Below are 19,201 nucleotides of genomic sequence, written 5' to 3'. Positions count from 1 at the left end.
CTTGTTGCGATACATATTAGCTTCTGCTGTCGCTCGTGGAATGTTATAGCAGCTGTATTCCGGGTAGGCGTATATATACTGTTGCCGCTGCTGACACGTGGGACATTAATCATGGAATGCTGCGCGTGCACTTGAGGTGAAACGCAAAGTGTTAGAAACCTGAGGGTCTGACGGGTTACTTTACCGGGAAAGGACTACAGGAATTGCCAACATCGCGCGCATGAATCACCAGCCGTAAACACTGAGCTGCGGAGCACGAGGGCAGGCTGACAACTTAGCGCTGTCCATGGTGCTGAATCGCCCCGCGACGGCCCCTCAGTCTGCGAGGGGACCGACGAGCCTGTGAGCGTCATTTTATCGACGACCTGTTCATACCTGAGCTCTCCACGCACCCGGGGCGTGATGGACGTCCACACTTTCAGACACCACATTTAACTCGGATACGAGGATGAAGGACTTGTGGATTTAAAAACAAAAACAAAAAACTAAATGAAGAATCCGCCTGGGCTCGACACAATGTTTGTGAAGACATCATTTGTCACGTAACTGGTTATCTATTTACTGACCAGCTGCGAGCCCGATTCAGCCGGGAACCGTTCATTCATTCATCAACATGTTATAAAGATGAACTGCTGTGATTTAGTTGCCGTTCAAGCACCGGAGATCTGCGTTATAACCTAAAGAAGAGCAACGATACCCACCGAGACATGGCTCGCCTGCTTGTTTTGGTCAACTCCGTGGTCCTGTTGCTTTTTGGCAGCGACATGTTCTTGGTAGCAGCAAGTGAGTATGAGCCTCTGTAGCGTCAAATCGCTTCTTGTTCACTTTGTAGCTTTGTAAAATGCGCCATTAGCCATGCTCAAAGTATTACAACGCTGTTCCTGTCTGATAGTCTAACGAAGCTTCTGTTGGATCTGTTGGATAATTCCACCTCTCATTCATAACCATTAAACAACCAGGTCTACTCACCTACCTATCGCTCACCCATTAACACCTCAATACAATCGATTGCAATTATGTTTAGGTTCAAGATGAACTGTCATACCTTTACTTTCTTTCAATCGTTTACAATAAAACAAGACATTTAGATTTATATATACAATAACTGCTAGAATAACCTTGGCAGTTTGCCCTACTTATGCATCTGATCAAAAAACAATGTAAGCACATTGTTTACACATGTTTACCGCAAGAAAGCTGCCATTCATTTCCAAAAAGAGAGAATCTGCACTACAGTCACATCGAGCCTTTTCTCAATGTGTCTGCTCCCTTAAGAGGCACTTGCTCTCAATCTTGTTTGAATAAAGACAGAAAATGTAATTCTTAATTCATGGCACTATACTGACTAATGTAAAAATATATAAAAGCTCAAACAGGTGACCGACATATACGGGGTATTTACATGTCTTTACTAATAATAATAATAATAATCAAAAAACTAGTTGCAGAACCAACACTTCAGTGAGATCAAACATGAGAAGAATTGATTCAACTGCTCTCATTTACAACAATACTCCATAATCATTTTGCATTCTTTCCATTGTGTGCTCAGCTTCAGTCTTAATGTGAATGAATCTGTCTTATTTCTGTAGCAGAAATATTCTTTATCTGCCTCTGCATGTGTTCATCAGTATCTCTGTCTTTTTATCAACCTGTCTCTTTTTATCAACCCCCCCCCCCCCCCCCATAGCGCCTTGTGGAAATCAGATTGGCACTTCACTGTGTCTGTGGGTGTGTGCGCTGCCTGATACAAATATCCAGAGCGTTTTGACGTGTTCTGCGCTGACATGTGAAACACAAAAGCATCTGTGATCTCAGCGGAGTTCTGCATGGGGCTGAAAATAATAAACATGACACTCATAAATATAAATGTGGCTGTTGTAGTGAGCTTCAAAGTAAATGAAAATAAATGTATTCATTACTGCCGGCTTCACGCATGCTATGAGACTATGGCATTCAGACGCAGCTCTACATTAACTGTAAGCTTCTTTGGTTCATAGTGAGGTTGTCCATAAACATTCAACGAAGCAGGAAAAGGAACATTTTAGTCAAGTCTCTCTATGCTAATTCAATAAGTGGAATTTGGTTAAATATTTTGAAAGTGATACTAAAACGTAATGGTGGAGGATTTGTTCTCAAAGCGTTCCATTGAATGCTTTTCAACATGACATTTGCTCCAGATGACGTATTTCTGTCAGAATGTAGCTTCTAATATGTAGATGTCATTGAGAACAATTCTAGTACGATGAGGAGAACAGCGTAAGCCCACACAAAGCTGACGAGAAATACTTGATTGTGGGTAACAATGTTTACACTCAAGCATGCTTGAAAATTAATCCCAACAACCAGAGCTTCAGGCACACGGCAGACGTGAATTAGAATGTATTGGCTTTATTTGGATGGCCAGGCTCATATCATTCTTCAAATTGGCAATCTGCTCTTCATAAACCTTGTGACACATTCTTGACAAAAAGACGTTCTGCATTAAAGCGGAATCCATCATAGTGAGGGCCAATGTTCACTCATGTTGTCATTATTGTATCTGCTGTCAGATGGCAGACACTTTACACATGAACAAAACAGACAGACCCCAGTGGGGGCGGGGGGGGGGGGGGGGGGGGGGGGGATCAATCCTGGATTTTACATCAGTGTCTTAGTACCATAAAGGAGCTCATGCTTGTTGGTGTCTTGATGGCATCTGTAGAACCACTATAGCCGATACAATGAATGGTACCCTCTTTAAACAACTGGTAAGAAGTAATGTTAGCTTGCTGCTGACCAGCCTTGGGGTTTGGCCAGTGATCACTTTAACCTTAAACCGGCACCATCTGGTCCCGCTGCCGTTTCACAGCCTCTGAGTCCGTGAGCCAGAAGACAGAGTGTACCTAAAGCAGGGGTATTCTATCAAAATCAAACAAGGTCCATTTAGAGAGAATTTCCTCATGCAAAGGTCCGGAATAGCTCAGTAATGTCTAACTTGCGCTATGATTTATTCCCATATATATTTAAGTAGCTAACAGTTGTATTAACGTCTATATGTAGTCAAAAACTAACTGTCAAATCAAATAAAGAAATTTCAATTGAATAATATCTCAACAATATTTACAGTCAGCTTTCAAATTGAACTGGATGAATTATAAATAATACATCATCTGGGTCCGGATCCGGACCACCTATTACTGACCCCTGACCTAAAGGGCGGGACAGCAAGAGCCTCCACTGTAGAGAGGCTCTAAAATGGAAGAAAAGCATAGCCTTAGCCACGACCTTCTATCTTTATCCATCTACAGAGCTACTTCACACTGTTGATGCTGCACTAGAGAGATCGTAGTTAAGTAGAGTAATATATTTAATCACAGATCGCATTAAGTCACTGCTGCCACATGGAAACAAATGTGAAAGAAAGGCAGGACCTCAGAAGGGAAAGGAGTTTGGAGATTAAATAAGAAGAAAAAGGTCTTGAAGGGTAATATGGGGGCAGACAGTGCTGCGGCTGTGATAAAAGCAGCACGATATCGTCTAAGAGCTCTGCTACCAGGCGATGTGCAACACTTGGGCCTGCGAGCAGCTGTGCGACAACCTCCTGCTGTGCAGAGGAGAACATTTAGACTTTCCACGACAGGGTTTGAAACGCATCCAGATGAAGACGCTTGAAGGTTCACTGGGCAACACATCAAAATTCACGGCACCTGTTATGACTTATTGCCTTTATTTATAAGATGTCAGTGAATATATTATTATTATACATTTTAGAAAAGGATTAAATAACAAGCAGCCCTTCAAACCGTCACCAGCTTAGAGGTAATTGAGAGTGAAATATGATCAATACTACAGTCCACAACCTTGGTAAACCCGTCTTTTCCATTTTTAAATGGAATATGAATTATGCACCTTTGGGAGTTTATTGTGCAATCAATCATTTGGAACATTTAACATTTATTGCACTCATTTATTAATTTAGTCATTGGCATTGTTTGTCAAATGAAGAGTTAGCAGCGTCTTCTCATTATAATATATACAGAGTCACAGAGCAAATTGCCACACTTCTATCAGTAAATGAGCTGTTTGGAAAATCATTCAAAAGAAAGAACTGGATTCAATCTGCAGAAGATTTCTGATATGAACTGGAGCCAGAATAGGTCGCTGGCTGCGCGATCACACGTTCTAAAAGAAATGCATTTAATCACGATGTGTTCTTAGCATCCAGAAACAGTGAAGAGACTGAAGGGCATTTAAACAGAAAGTTAAACTGATCCTCCCTATTTGCTATCATTTAATAACCCACATCAGACGCAAAAAGCAAACACAAAAAGGCAGATTTATTGCTTTGGGCACTGGCCATGCATTTTCACATTAATGCTTTTCTTCAGGCAGAATCAAGGGGATGACATGTCATTTGTCAAATGTTGTTCCTGGTAAATCAGGCAGTTGATTTTCCAATGTTCTACTCACATCTAATTTGTTTTCTGTTAAATCAATGCGTCATGGTTATCCAAGGTGGCGTTTGATCAACAACTGCACAGGTTGTCTTATTGGTTAACTGAATTAAAAAATATATATAGTTTGACCATAAAAAAACAATCTCTCCTCTTATCCTGTGAATATACAGTACAAGCAACCAAGAAACTAAGCATGTGTATTATAAATCAGGATCTATTGAGCCAGCAAATATAGAGGTCAAAACATGAGATTCCTCGCTCTAACAAATCAAACTGGGCTCCTTTCCACGTGTCTCGTCAGCCATCCGGAGATTCAGCAGCACTTTCACCATGTCGCTGTGCGCTCGGTTAGATGCGGAGCAGCTAATGCGCTGGGCTCCGGCTACTCGCTATGATTCATCCTGGCAGTGCGCCCACATCCCAAGAGGGTCTCACCATTTGTTTGCACAGACACACGCCTCGGCTGCTGTAACCTATTGCTGTTTGAGTTTACATAACGCGGTGTGGAGTGGGGCTTACTCAGGACACGTGGCCGGTAACAAGCAGTGAAGTACCCACAATGACACTTATCGCTGCAGAAGGGAACATCAAACAAGCTAGAGGGGAACATGGGGAAGAGGACCGGGCTGTTGAACTTCACATTAATAGAAACATTTACATTAGAAAATCAAGTCACCTGTTTTCTGCTCTTTTCATTTATTCATCGTGCTTCTAAAATATAAAATGAATGACTACAACAATGTGAGTTTTAGTTGACTTCATCTTGTATATATATTAATGTTCTACAGTGCAGAAAGTCACCTCACCCAGTTGAAAATACTGTACACTTGTCCTGCTCAACTGCCTGCAATGGCAACAACATCAAATATGAAGGAGGCACTTATATATATTAGTGATGATTCACGGCCTGCTCAAACTGAACCGTCACTTCCTCCATCACCAGTAAATGAGCTGCCCACAATGCATCATGGTTACTGGCTGCTTTTCTTTTTGCCCATGCGTGGTTGTCTGTAGCCCCCATTACCTAAAGGACAACAGGCTTCAGGAGAAACCAATGTGTCCTGTTTTAGATAAATGATTCACCCGATTCTGAAGTGTGTGCACTGTGCGACACGTGCCGACGACAATCTAAACTTCATATTGTTTACCCGTCAAGTAGTCCAATAAATATCCTTGGTATTATTGGTAAAGTGTGTATTGTATATGATGCAGTTGCAATAAATAAAAAGCTTCAGTGTGGCTTTTAGATGCTGTCCATTGTGTGAAGTGAGATATGAAGACACAAATCTAATCCTGGTGTGTCAAAGCCAGCATCTAAGGGGGGATTTGTTGATTAGCTTTAGATTTCAGCAAGTTAATGTCCCAGCATGTGATGTAAACGTACTAATACACAGGAAACAGGATCCATTATTGTAAATACATGAATGACTCATTCCTATAGCTCTCTGAAGATCAAGGACAATACATCCCTTGACTTCCCTACCTCTTAACCTTCTGTACTTCTATGCGAACACATTAGTACCTGCTTCCATAAATAATCTTCTCATTAAATTGACAAAATGAGACAGAGGTGACCTCTTGATAGCAGTGTTACCACCAGCCAAGCCCTCTTCTCTCCCCGCTCTCTCTACAGTTGGAACATTAATTTCCTCTTGTCCTCCCTACCACAGGCTAAGCTATACTCTGGCCTTTAGCTCATCTCATTCACTCCCCTCCGCAAACCAATCTCTGAGCGTGTCATGAGCACCAGGAACTGAGCTTCATGCCTGTGTTTGACCTCGACCCCCTCCGGTGGTTCATGGTGCCACGAGGGCCGAGGCAGGGAGAGCGATAGCCTCGTCTGACCAGAGGGTCTTGAGATCTGCCTCAATGTCACCTTTTGCACCGAACACAGAGGCCATCATTGATTGTCTCCGAGATAAAAACAGACACAAGTGAAACAAAGAGTAAGAGAGAGAGAGGGAGAGATAAAAAGGGAGACATTGGGAGATAAGAGGAGAGGGATGTGAGAGGGACCTAGAGCTAGAAAACGGCAAATCATTTGAAATGGCTCCCAATTTCATCATTTCATCTTTCATCTTTCATCGTTCATCTTTCTTTCTCAAGTGCACTTTTTGGATTACATATTGTGTACAGCACATGCCTTTGGCTGTCATCTCAAGATAACTGTGTTATGGGTTATTGCGCTCATGCTATATGGGTTGATGAAAGCGGTTACATATTGAATGGAAAACTGTCAACTAACACTTCCTTTGTAGTGAACTGCTGTGACTAAAGGTCCTACCCCTGATGAGCAGAACTCTAGCTGCATCTCATTAGGAAAAGCATTTATTAAGCGTGTTGTGTTCTCTGATGCCATCCCTATTGGAAACTATTCTTTTTGTCATTATTTTCCACATAATAGCTCAAGATATTTGCACACACTTGACCGTCTCAACATTGCTTCAGTTACTTTCTGCAACAACACATAAAGTCCATTACACCCACGCTAATGACAGACGCCCTGGGGATGGCCTCTAGGTCGCCATCCACCCGGCCAATCCCATCGTACCCGAGCGATTGCTTGGAGACTGAAGCTGTACTGTGCCCTCTATTAGATCTGTCACACTCTGTTTCTCCCCCCCCCTCCCCCTCTTTGCTTCTCGGGCTTTTGTCCCACTTTGCAATCAACGCTTCCACCCACATCCAAATCATGATAGATGGCTGCAAAGTGACGGGGTGAAGAAAGGTAACCCTGTCCGAGGGAGGTGGACGGGAAATAGACACTGTGGTTACTGTGTTGTCAGGTTGACAGACAAGGCTGTTAAGAGGGGGTGAGGAAAACATGAACACATGTATACATATCTGATGTACATATCTATTGTTACATATGGGATTCTGCTGGTTCACAATAACATGCAATCATGCAGTCTATTTAAACACGTAGTAACTAGATTACTTTTAATATACTCATTTGTAATGCAATGGTTTGGTCAGAGGAGTTGATAATGTGTTATCAGTGGCTGGCCTTTCCTTAAAAATACATGTTTCAAATATTTGGCCTATTTCCATAGAGTTCTGATAATTAGTTTTTCACGAAAGGCTGCCTGAGAAAACAGTTGTGTTTCTGACAGAATGTCTGTCTGTTTAAATGTGAGCTGGTTTAGTAATCCAGTAGCAACGGTTAAGAAAGTAATATCAGTGACACGACTGCACACAGCAGCTGAGGTGACACACCAAACGGTTTATTAGTCTGAGGACTGTGGATCAGAAAACATAGACAGCGGTATCTGGAATAACAGGAATGCACTTCTCCACGTAACCTTGAACGCATGAGACCCTACAGTTTACTGTACCAAGATGACACAACCAGCCTGGTTTCCTAATTCATCTACAAACATGACCACATAAGACTTCACTTTTGATCAAAAAGAGACACCTGTGCTGAGCTCAGAGTGCCAACACAATGCTTGAGCCTTTCCAGGTGCAGGTGTGGACACATATGGCTTGGATCATTTAATATCTAGTGGCTGGATTAACAGACCTCTCTATTTCTGTGTCTGTTCCTTCAGATCGGCCGCCGGCTCCCGTCAATGTGTCCGTCATGCACCTGCGGGCCGACTCGGCAACCGTTTCCTGGGAGGTTCCAGAGGGAGATATAATAATTGGTTTCTCAATCTCGCAACAGGTCAGTCCTGAACTGCTAATGTGAATCTGGAGACTGTGGATAGGTTAGCAGGACAACACTGTCTCTGACACCCATGCATATAATGCGTTATCATCGTCTCATAGCACAACACATTTTAAACATTAATAGCAATAATCATAACACACGACTTATAAGGTCAAGTATCAAAATACTTCATAATTACTGTTTTTCTGGAAGGATCATTGTATATTGTAATTCCCATTGTCTTTCCATTTTTTTATATTGCATTATAATGTGATTATAACTTACTCATATGCTCAGTTTTCTTTATGTGTAAGAAAAAAAATATCATTAAACCTATGCCAGAACACGCAAAATATTGTACAATATGCATTATGGAACGATTATAATGTATTACAACTATGACAGTTTTAATACACAATGATCTTTGCAAAGATAAAGTCAGTGAGTGACCAACAATTACGACGTTTTATGATACTTGACCGTATAACATTATGTTATAAAGCATTATGAATATTTATGAGTGCTTATAATTATACAGTGCTTTACGCAGATCAAAATGCATTACAAGTGTATTTATAATGTATTATAGACATGGGAATCATGGAAAGTGTTTGAGTTATTTTTGGCTTTTGCCAGTTGTGGTTTGGCGTCGAGCCTTCGTCATGTTATGTTGATGTGTTGTCGCACCATGAAGCCAGTAAGAGGACGCCTGGAATCCATTTGCTGCCGTGTCACACGGTTGTAATGGCCTGTGGAATACGTTGGGATTAAATGGGTGTGAGCAATGAAAGATAATATATTCACAGACTGAAGTCCATATGTGCTCAGCAAACGCTTCGTATCATGACTCTGTCCAACATACTGAGTGAGTACTGTATGCACAAGCTCCCGAGTGAATAAAGATGTGTTTCTGTCTGCATATTCGTAGGAACCGCTCAAAGCTTTGCTTAGCATGAAAACAGGCTGACTAAATCTTCCTTTAGCCTTCAAGCCTGAAGTCAGAATAAAAGAAAAGAGAAAACAAGGGGTGCAGCGGGACTATGTGAAGCTGCCAAACGGCATTATTTTAGGCTAAAAAGATTTCAAAGGCTTAAAATAGGTAATGAATGCTAATCCTGAATGGCTAAATGGCATATGGTGCCGGAATCGTGTTTATGCTTTATGCAACTCAAAACATCATGCAGCCATTTAACTCTGATGGACTATTTACGACACCTCAACGGCTGTTTGTCATGATATGCAGCTGAATGTGAACACGTTTGGTATGGCGTTTTAAGAATTACACTATTCAATGTTCACGGAGAATAACAAGTTGTTTTATCAGATCTTTCAGTCAAGCAGAGCCATAAAACAGAGACATCTGGCCCAAAGCCACTTCAAGTGCAGATAGGAGAGAGATAGAGCGCTCACCAAGAGGAGAGCTCTGCATGCAAGCAGGAGGGATAACTTTTCTTTGTAAGTCTTTATTGCTCCAATAACATTCTGAATGGTTAAAGACAAAGTCTGACACTCTGAAAGCTTGTGATTCAAGGCACTTGCAGTCTAAATTAATCACAATATTGACTCCACAGTCAAGACTCCATATGGTGAGACACAATTGCCAACTGTTAATATGATAATGTACCCAGCATGTCGTTCTCCAACACCTTGAATATTTTCTGGTTGGTCACCCCTGTCTCACATTATCACGGCCCAAAAATAGGTATAGGCCACATGATTGTTTTTAGCTTTATTTGTATGATGCTATAAAGATGAAATTTATACTACGAAAGTCTTCACAGAGGAGAGCGTCTTCCACAGGGACACATTGCAGGGCAATCTCCCATTGACCAATGTCTTGGTTATTGTATCGCTCTTCCAAACCCCAGAGGCAGGAAGGACACATGCAGAGATTCATCCGGGAAGTCAACACCACCAGCCGCTCTTGTGTCCTTTGGGACCTGGAGGAGGAGACAGACTACATCATACAGGTCCAGTCAATTGGCCTCTATGGGGAAAGCCAAGCCAGCAAGAAGGTCCATTTTCGCACCCTCAAGAAGACAGACCGCTTCCCCTCCAACAGCTCCAATCAAGGTAAGCTGCTCTGATACGGGGAATGTAAATGACCTACGGCGAAGCCTCTGTGTTCAAAGCGTGTGATTAAAAGAGTAGGGGCTCCTGTTTCCTCAAATACTAACAATCTAATACACTTTGTGTGATTTTATCCAGTCCTTCAACAACACTAAAGCCAACAGTCAATCTATCTGCTAACATTGTGTGTGCAGTCAGAGATGCAGTTTAAAGCTCCTTGCCATGGTATTCAGTAGGGCTTTGAGGTAAACACTAAGGTCAGCATGCTAGCTTGCTAACAACGACAATGCAAACATGCTAATGTTTAGTAGGTGGTATTAACTGGGTTCTCCATCCATTTGTAAATTTGAACTAAAACACAAAACAGCTGAGGCTGACGGGAATGTCACATGTTGCCAAAATATTGAGCAACTGAAAATGACAATGGCGCTATGTAAATAAAAAGTGAATGCTCTTAGGATTCATCCACTGGTGACCATGGATGTCAGGAGCCAGATTCATGGCGATCCAATAGGGAGTTATTGAGGTATATTTGTTGGGATATTGTGAGATGTGCTGCTAGCATGGCCCAAACAATAACAAACACAAAATAAACAGGTTGCACTGAGTGACATTTATCATTAGAACTTAAAAATGCAATGTGGAGTTGTTACAAATTGAATGAAGAAATACATATTTGACCCATTGCCGTGGTGTGGCGCTGTTGTGTTTTTAATATTTTTTTAATGATAATGTATAGTTCCTTACTGCAGAGGTGAGTCTCTCCTCAATTCAACTAGATGCTGTGAAGTTTGCCAAAATGCAGTGCGACTGATAAGGTCACAAACTGGTCACTGCAGCAATCTTTCCACAGTGTTGCATCTCGCTGTGTTATGTAAGGCAACGCTTTGCTTTTAATTCTACAGTGCACGGTGCAGCCGTAGGCCTCTTCCCCCCCGAGGCACAGACAGGAGCAGCCAATTACAGATGCCTCCCTGCTCTGAAGCCTCTTCTGGCTGTTGAATGCTTTTAAGCACGCTGACATTGAAAATGAGGTACAGTAAAGGCTAGAGCAGAAAACCTCCTCTCACAGCGTCTGTCTGCTTTATTTTCTCCTAGAAGCCAATTCATTATTGACAGACTCTTCAAGCATGGCTGCAGGCAAGCTCCTTTGAATGTATGCACCTCTATATCACTCTGGGTGCCTAATCAGGATTTGGACACATTCTGAAGCACAGGATTCAGTGTCTATGCTCATGGGCTTGAGGAAATATGACCAGCACCAATAGACCCTTTGCAAATCTTCTCTGCGTCAGCCATGATTATGGGATGAGTCCCATACATCAACTCTTACAATAATGGCAGCTTACATTTGACATTGGTCTAGAAACCGGCCTGATACTTCAAACGTTTAGTTTTTTTGATCGTATGGTGTGGTTGAGTTTATGATTATAATAAGTGCAGATGCAAGTGAATCATTTGACGTTGACTCAGGTTTGGTATTATTTGTTAAGCTTGCAAGATCGGCAAAAGAGAAAGAAACTAATTTAGGCTCAAGTTCAACACAAGAGCCTGTCCATCCAGCTAACACACACACTGACGTTACTCTCTTTTCCTGCTGCTTTACATGAAATACTCTGGAAATCTTTCTGTACTTATATTTGAAGTTAAAAGCAATGGACATTACAAACCTAACTAACCATCAACATTGGTCAAATCCTGATCAAAGTCTTTTGATTATGGCAATTGCTAAGACTCTGGAAAAGACTCAATGTGCAACATTATGAGGATTTGACCGAGTCATCCCAGTGGGTCAGAAACACAGCCCACTCAGTGGATGAGTGTCATTCGTAGGAGTTTGTGTTCGTAAGAGTAGAAACAATCAGTGTCAGCTTTCCATAAAGCCAGGCTAGCACATGCCCCAGATTCAAAGGCCAACCACATCTTCTTTACGTAACGCTTGTCAAGTTTAGTACTCCACTTCTCTTTTCATGTTTGACACTGTGTCGTCGTATATTTTCACTCTGATGTTGTCTGCAAAAGTAAGCCAATGAATGATTTAAAATGACCCCACTGGTGCAATCAGTAAAAGAACATAAAGTAACAGGCAGTAAGTAGATCACAACAACATCAGCAACACATAACTACCCACACTTCAGAGGTAGAGAACAAATATACTTTAACTACATCAAATACAAAAATGAAATTCTCCTACATGCTGGTTTGAGACACCTCTTGATTTACAACCCCTGAAAAGGAATGTCTGCTGTTTCATGAAAAATAAATGTGGTTCTTGACAAGCTTTTTCTGAAAGGATGTTTACAAAGTTTCCTCCTAAAATAGCAACATATGTATTCGTCATAAAACCTTAATGCACCTTAATGTAATATGAAAGTTTTTGTTCAGGATCTTACTGTTGAGCATTGTTCCTTAAAATGCCTTTTGAATCTAGTTGGCTGCAGCCTCACAGAGGAGTCAGACTTCCTTTGTCACAGCCCAGTGCCTCCATATTCCAGGCATTCCTAAGAGCTGTGATACCCATGAATCAATAATGCTTTCATTATTTCCTCAATGCAATTCTCTTTGACATTGTGATTACATATTGGTGCATACTACGCCACTGAATGTACACCTGCCGGAACTAGATTCAGAACCAATCTATTTCATATGAAATATTTCCTGGCAAGACTTATGCCACGTGTTGCTGGGGAATTTCAATTTAAATAAGCTATTGTGATTTCTTCTTTTCCCAGGATCAATATGTCTTTCCAATGTCTACCTCAATTCCATTAGTTCCACAGAAAGCTTTTAATCAGAGTGTATATTTGTGTGCCTTGCCTGCCCTTCAAAAGTGAGCTATGTTGTATGTCAGCAGTTTGTTAGTATTCCACGAATTTAAGCAACAACATTGTATTACATTTGCAAACTAAACATATTTTGAAGGACTCAAATATAATTAATTTCACTAAGGTATGATTCCAGCATAATGAAGAGACGTTTTGAAATATAAGCGATTTACAAAGTAAGATTCATTATACTGAAAAGGATTCTCTTTTGCTTACAGACGGAGAGCTGAGATTAAAGGGGGAAAGCTGTATTCATTAGCATGAACAGTGATGCCACAGTGCATACAAAAAATATCCAGATACGTTACATCAATGATTCCCAAATAAAAGACACGAAGGCGGTAGAAATGCTACCTGCTGTCACTGAGCTGTCAAAGGGTTTCACACAGGAGAGCAAAGCAAGGATGGATGCCTTGAGCAGTCAAATCTAAGTAGGTAGGTGTCCCCTTAGACACAATTACTGCGGTACTTCAAAGAGATGCCAAACTGTCTTTGCTGAGTCAGAAGCTACAGCTAGGCTCTCCCATTAACAGCACTGAGACAGAGGTACGCTGCACGCGGAAAGCTTCCAGCAAAACATTCTTTTGACTTTGACTGATACTCACAATTTTCCATCTGTTGTTCATGTTTTATATACATATAAATTAGAACAGCACTGTTTTCACCTGTAGTCTAAATCACGTTTTAATTTGCTTAGTTTGTAGGAGACATAATGCAAGAGGACATCCCATGTCCCATCTTCGTGACACCAGTACAGCACCCCTGGTGTGCTGCGACAGGGTTTTTCCGACACAGTTCACAGCTACAAACAACACTGTGGGTTTTGGGGGGAGCAGAAGGAAGGTCAACTAATGATCTCAAAACAAACTCTTTGGTGCACCGACGGCACCACAATCAGCTCATCCCCACTACAGAGTGTGGTGCCACAACATGAAATATGTATGATACAGCAGCAGGACATGCTATTCAGGTCATCGGGAAATTCTATTCACTCACTGTGTGGTATGAAATACTGTATATTAGCATGCAACACACAGTCCACATGTACAAAAGATCAAATATAAAAAGGTAAATAGTAAACAGTTGGAGAGTGTTGCAGAATACAGAAGTTCTCAAGTTAGAATGACCCATGGTCAGATTGGTTTAAATTAAGAAAATAAGAAAAATAACATATTTTTCCATTAATACATATAAATATCGAGGACTTTTCTGTAATTTGAAGCTATTTTCCAGTGTGATACTTCATCACACATTCCCATACACACAACTACCAAGACTTTAAAAAACGTGGCAGCGACTAACCCTAAGCCTAATAGCTATCATGTGAGGAGAGTGGAGAGTCCGGCATTCAGGGCCAGTTCTTGACAACTTGATTCACTAAAAGAGGCAATTGGGAAAAGTGGTGCTCTGGAAGAGTTCCATCCAGGAGAGATATTAAGAGATAGTTTGGAGAGTGGAAATAGGCCCACAGTCAATCCACTTAAAGGAGGATTAATGCTACAGGACTGATTTGTGCTAATGCTCACCACATTTTCGGACATTTTTTGTTAAATGGCATAACAGTCATGAGAGATAAAGGAAGTGTCCACTTGCCAGTCATTAGCTTCAGAATGAAGGTTTAAGATCTTACATTATTAGGAAATCCAGAAAAGAGCTCTGTAACTAAAACCACTTTGGTAAAGGTTTGGGGTTACTAGTTTGTTATTTCAATCCTTGGTTGTGGTTTTGTTCAACTGGACTGCATATCAATCTATTTCATACGTTGTCCCTTCCATGTAAAAAAGCTTAGGACCAAATGTTGTCGTTAGTATTTCGGAGTCTGTGTCGACTGTACCTGTCCTGTCTGTGCTCTCTCATAGATGACCCCACTGTGCAGGGTCTGGACAAGTCCCGTCACCTGCAAACAGGAGAGATGATCATCATTGTGGTGGTCTTGGTCATGTGGGCAGGTAGGTTTGCAGACTGAGTTTGGTTGATAATGATTCCGTCTCAAGAGAAGACGGGTACAAACACTTACATACATACAGAGTATGATAAAGAGAAATATACAAGCATGAATAGATAAGCTGTTACAGATAACGGATGGACATGTATGTTCTAAGGTCTTCATAAACAAGGACGTTTCCCAAACTCTCTGACTGACCTAACATGAGCTTACAAGTACATGACCTGTGAATTGCTGACTAACCACCAATTCACATATTGCTAAGCTCTTACTGCACTAGCTAATTACATTTCTTAACATTGAAATCACTACTTTAATATATAATCAGCAATACACTGTCTCTATAAGAAATGTATAGTCCTCTATCTGTTAAGAGGTATTGATGGCTTGATTGGAGATTCAATATGGTCTAATATCTATAAATCCGATGCAAAGCACAATATGTTATTGATCAGCTGTTGTCAATGAAGAAATCACATTCAAATCCTGCTGAATAAGCTAAAGATAAAAGGAACTGCAACTTGTTTGTATTTATTGTCAGCCTCAATGATAGACTAATGGTGCTCACCTGACAGAGCTTTCACACTCCAGATTATCTTGTAGTTACATAAATACATTGACACAGCAATCAATAAGACGCTAATGAATGGACAGTCATCCAGATCAAGACCTATAGGATCACTATTAAGTGGAAGTTATAAAATAAACTGCCAACTCTGCATATCCCATCCCTCTGAGCGACGTCAAAACAACATCACGCTTTCCTGAGCAGTCTCTGTAACCAAGCTCTCCATCCATGTATGACTTTCTACTCCTGAGAGGAAGTGGGCTGATTAATGAAGTGTTGAGGGACAATGAGAAGTGGCATATCTGACAGGCTGCCAGGAGCACCAGAGTGAGATGTTAAATAATACTAATGAGAGTAACCAAAGTAACATGGAGGCTGTGGAGGAATAAAAACACCTCATGTGGCGCATTCATCATGGACTGCACATTTGCAGCCAGTCCAGTTTAAAGTGAGTTTATTCACTGCAAGTTATGAGGCATCAAGCACATTCACACGTTCACAATCTACAGAAGACAGTCGTTACATTTGCATTTATTTATGCCTTTGTTTATTCTTTTTCTTATTCAATTTATTTGTCCTATCTGTGTCCTTTTATCTTTTATCTGTGTTGCCTTTCACTGGTCTGGGTCTGAAGAAAGTGAATGAAATGATAAAGTAGTAAGCAAATAGCTTCAATCCAATGCAATCTGCTCTGCTACATTGTATAGTGTGTCTGTGTAGCAATGTTCTGATGCTTTCTAAAAGTGCTTAAAATGTTGTGAACCTTATAAAAGTGTCACATTAAAACATTACAATAAACTGTAATGTAAACATCACAAATTACACAAACGCTGCTGTAATTCAACCATTAAACAAACCAGTGGAAGTGTCTGCCATGAATGTCTCATGATGACATATAGCTGCAATATTGCAGAGCGCTTACATGATGCGTGCGTGAATAATAATTTGTTAATTTGATGAATAACTTTTATTTCTCACAGCTCCCTAGTTTTCATTACCGGAACCCCAGATCCGTTTTTGAATATTTAATGATAGCCTTCCCATAGAAATTCATAACCTCGGTGAAGCAAGGAAGTTAATTGTGAGCACACAGTAAACTGGAGGCAGAACTGCAACTGGCAGATTGCATATGGTAGCAAAGCAAACTCCATAGAGAATTACTGTCTTCCAAGCCTTCAGATAAAGGCCCGGCCATCACGCTCCCCTGGGAGCAGAATTCCATTATCAACATGGCCTTTCAACGTGCTTAGTTAGAAGAAGTGCTGACATGTCTGTGAGTGACAGTTGCTGCCCCACCACTGACTTCCTATCGTCATTTGTGTGTGTGTGTGTGTGTGTGTGTGTGTGTGTGTGTGTGTGTGTGTGTGTGTGTGTGTGTGTGTGTGTGTGTGTGTGTGTGTGTTGCGCACATGCGTCCATCCTTCACCTCCTCGCAGCTGTTATCGCCCTGTTCTGCCGGCAGTATGACATCATCAAGGATAACGACTCCAGCAACAATAAGGAGAAGGCCAAGCCGTCGTCAGAGAGGAGCACGCCGGAGCACCACAGTGGAGGGCTGCTGAGGAGCAAGGTGAGCGTGACTCCTCTGAATACACGCCCACATAAAGGCTGTTTCAAGCAGCTGTGTGTGTACACACTCTGTGAGAAGCAGCTGTGTGTGTACACACTCTGTGAGAAGCAGCTGTGTGTGGACACACTGTGAATGACTGTGAGCTAGCATACACAAACACCTCGACCCTGAAACTCAAGCAGCTAAATGGAATTCAGCCATCATCATTCTCATCATTTACTTGTTTTGTGTTTTTACTGAGACATGTTCCGCTTGTGAAGCACCTTCCTGCAGTGAATAACATGACTGTAATCTAGTGCCCACTTCTTTGGCACTATACAACTCAAAATGTATGTATTAACATTATCAGTGTAGTTGTGTAGGCTGCAGGTACATCTGGTTCTACTGTACAGGCTGGAACACAGTGAGCTCCAATATGCCATGATTAATGGTGGATTTATTGATCAAGAACTAAAATATCGCCCGTGATGGTGTATGTAGCAACTGAAAGCTTCTCTCTTGTGCTTTACTCGTCTACACATCCTCACATTAAATAGATTAACAGCAAGCAGCCAGCTGTTCCCGTGATTAAAATGCAAGACATGAATTGACATTTGATTAGATTTGCAAGTGGAGAATACTTGTGTATGTTTAATTAAGAAAGACGCTTTCCTTTAAATAAAAACAAATCTGATCTCAAACAAGGACAATAAATATTTACTGTTTCCACAGGTTGAAATAAAATTACTTCATATTTTCATTTTTATTCAAAATATATTTCTAATTTCATTCATAGCGACATAAGTCTGTTATCTATTACTCAACAATGGTGTGAAATGCAACAATGAATACATATTTGTACTTATGCCAAAGTCTTGCGGCGGTTCAAGTGGAATGTAGATTATCAGGAGTCATTTAAATATTACTAGCTGTTTATGGGTCCTCTGCCAGATATCGGTTACTTTAACAGTAACAGTGTATTTGTCTTCTATGATCAAAGTATGTCTTTATGGTAAAGGAGGAAGTAAAATACTAATTATGAATGTTCTCTATCTCGTCTCGCAGTTTCACCCTTCTGTGCCGTCTATCAACATCATCGAGGTTTGAGAAGAAGGAAGCCACATTCCTCCCTCTCTTCTACCATCAATGCATTCACCGCCTTCCTCACTGACGACTTGTTTCTGTGGTCTTCATCAGTGAGTAAGGTTGGCTGAAGACATACATGCATGTACATAGCATTTGTAGGAAAACTCTAAAGTACAGGTACACACCCTACATGACCCAACACACACACACACACACACACACACACACACATCTACACACCCTAATACACACGCACACACACACACACACTACAGTGCAGCAGCTGACAGAAACCCATTCCTGCAGGCTGGTGGTCCATAAACGGATGTTACCCCGCGGTGCAGTTAACAGTGGTGACTTTGCCAGGTGCTTGGTATGTTATTGCAATACAAAACACGCAATCATCTCTGGGAGGCCGGTCTTCATGACTTTAAATTCACAATGTATTTTTGATATTGGCATGTGCAATTAGACACCACGTTCACCTGTTATAGGAAACTCAGCTCTTTGTGTTGATATATTACCTCATCCCAAATGGATATCATACGACTCCTGTGGGCAGATTGTTAATAAGTAATACACATGTTCATTTTTATGATCCGCCACAACAACATGTCTTACTTTTTTCTAATAATATTAATGTACCATTTTCTGGATAACATTGTATTTTTTCATATTTCATAAAAAACAAACATGTCTGTACATAAATCATTCATTTACTGAAGTTGCATGCAGGTCCTTTGCCTGTAGAATAGCATTTGATGTGCATTCTAAGTTAGATGCCAAAAATGGAGAAATAAACACGATTGCAGTCCTGTGACGCTGTTTCTGTGAACCTGCTTTTAGAACAGGACGTTCTCTTTTATCACACGCTGTTTAATATCAGATCTTGCACATTTCCTGACAATTGTATTTCTTGAAGTGTAAAATAAACCCTCTTTAGAATGTCCCATCACGAAGTTGCAGCTAATGTAATGGAGTTTCTCTGCATAACTCATTTCCACTGCGCACAAAAAGCACTTCCACACAGAAACTGCTTATCAACCGTCACAAAGATGCATTTGTTG

The 19,201-nt window shown here is 41.0% G+C and overlaps 1 protein-coding gene across 1 annotated transcript; it reads left to right on the top strand.

Annotated features, from left to right (window-relative positions):
- The first annotated feature begins 99 nt into the window (after nucleotides 1–99).
- Nucleotides 100–18,954, top strand: fndc4a (fibronectin type III domain containing 4a). The gene is made up of 6 exons (XM_068724576.1): nucleotides 100–783; nucleotides 7,991–8,106; nucleotides 9,960–10,164; nucleotides 14,846–14,935; nucleotides 16,936–17,069; nucleotides 18,114–18,954. The coding sequence occupies exons 1-6, from the start codon at nucleotides 708–710 to the stop codon at nucleotides 18,153–18,155; spliced, it is 663 nt and encodes a 220-aa protein (XP_068580677.1). The 5' UTR covers nucleotides 100–707; the 3' UTR covers nucleotides 18,156–18,954.
- Nucleotides 18,955–19,201: the final 247 nt, after the last annotated feature.

This window comes from Cebidichthys violaceus, unplaced genomic scaffold (genome assembly GCF_023349555.1).
Source record: "Cebidichthys violaceus isolate CVI_PGR_0920_01 unplaced genomic scaffold, fCebVio1.0.p SCAF_31, whole genome shotgun sequence".
Taxonomy (NCBI): domain Eukaryota; kingdom Metazoa; phylum Chordata; class Actinopteri; order Perciformes; family Stichaeidae; genus Cebidichthys; species Cebidichthys violaceus.
The sequence above is the reverse complement of the archived record's forward strand: the minus strand, read 5'-3'. Positions and strand labels throughout refer to the sequence as shown.

Bases quoted from the DNA above. Each gene is read 5' to 3' on its own strand.
- fndc4a (XM_068724576.1), top strand. From the start codon at position 708: ATGGCTCGCCTGCTTGTTTTGGTCAACTCCGTGGTCCTGTTGCTTTTT. The intron at 784-7,990 runs GTGAGTATGAGC...CTGTTCCTTCAG, and splicing joins CATGTTCTTGGTAGCAGCAA to ATCGGCCGCCGGCTCCCGTC. The intron at 14,936-16,935 runs GTAGGTTTGCAG...ACCTCCTCGCAG, and splicing joins GGTCTTGGTCATGTGGGCAG to CTGTTATCGCCCTGTTCTGC.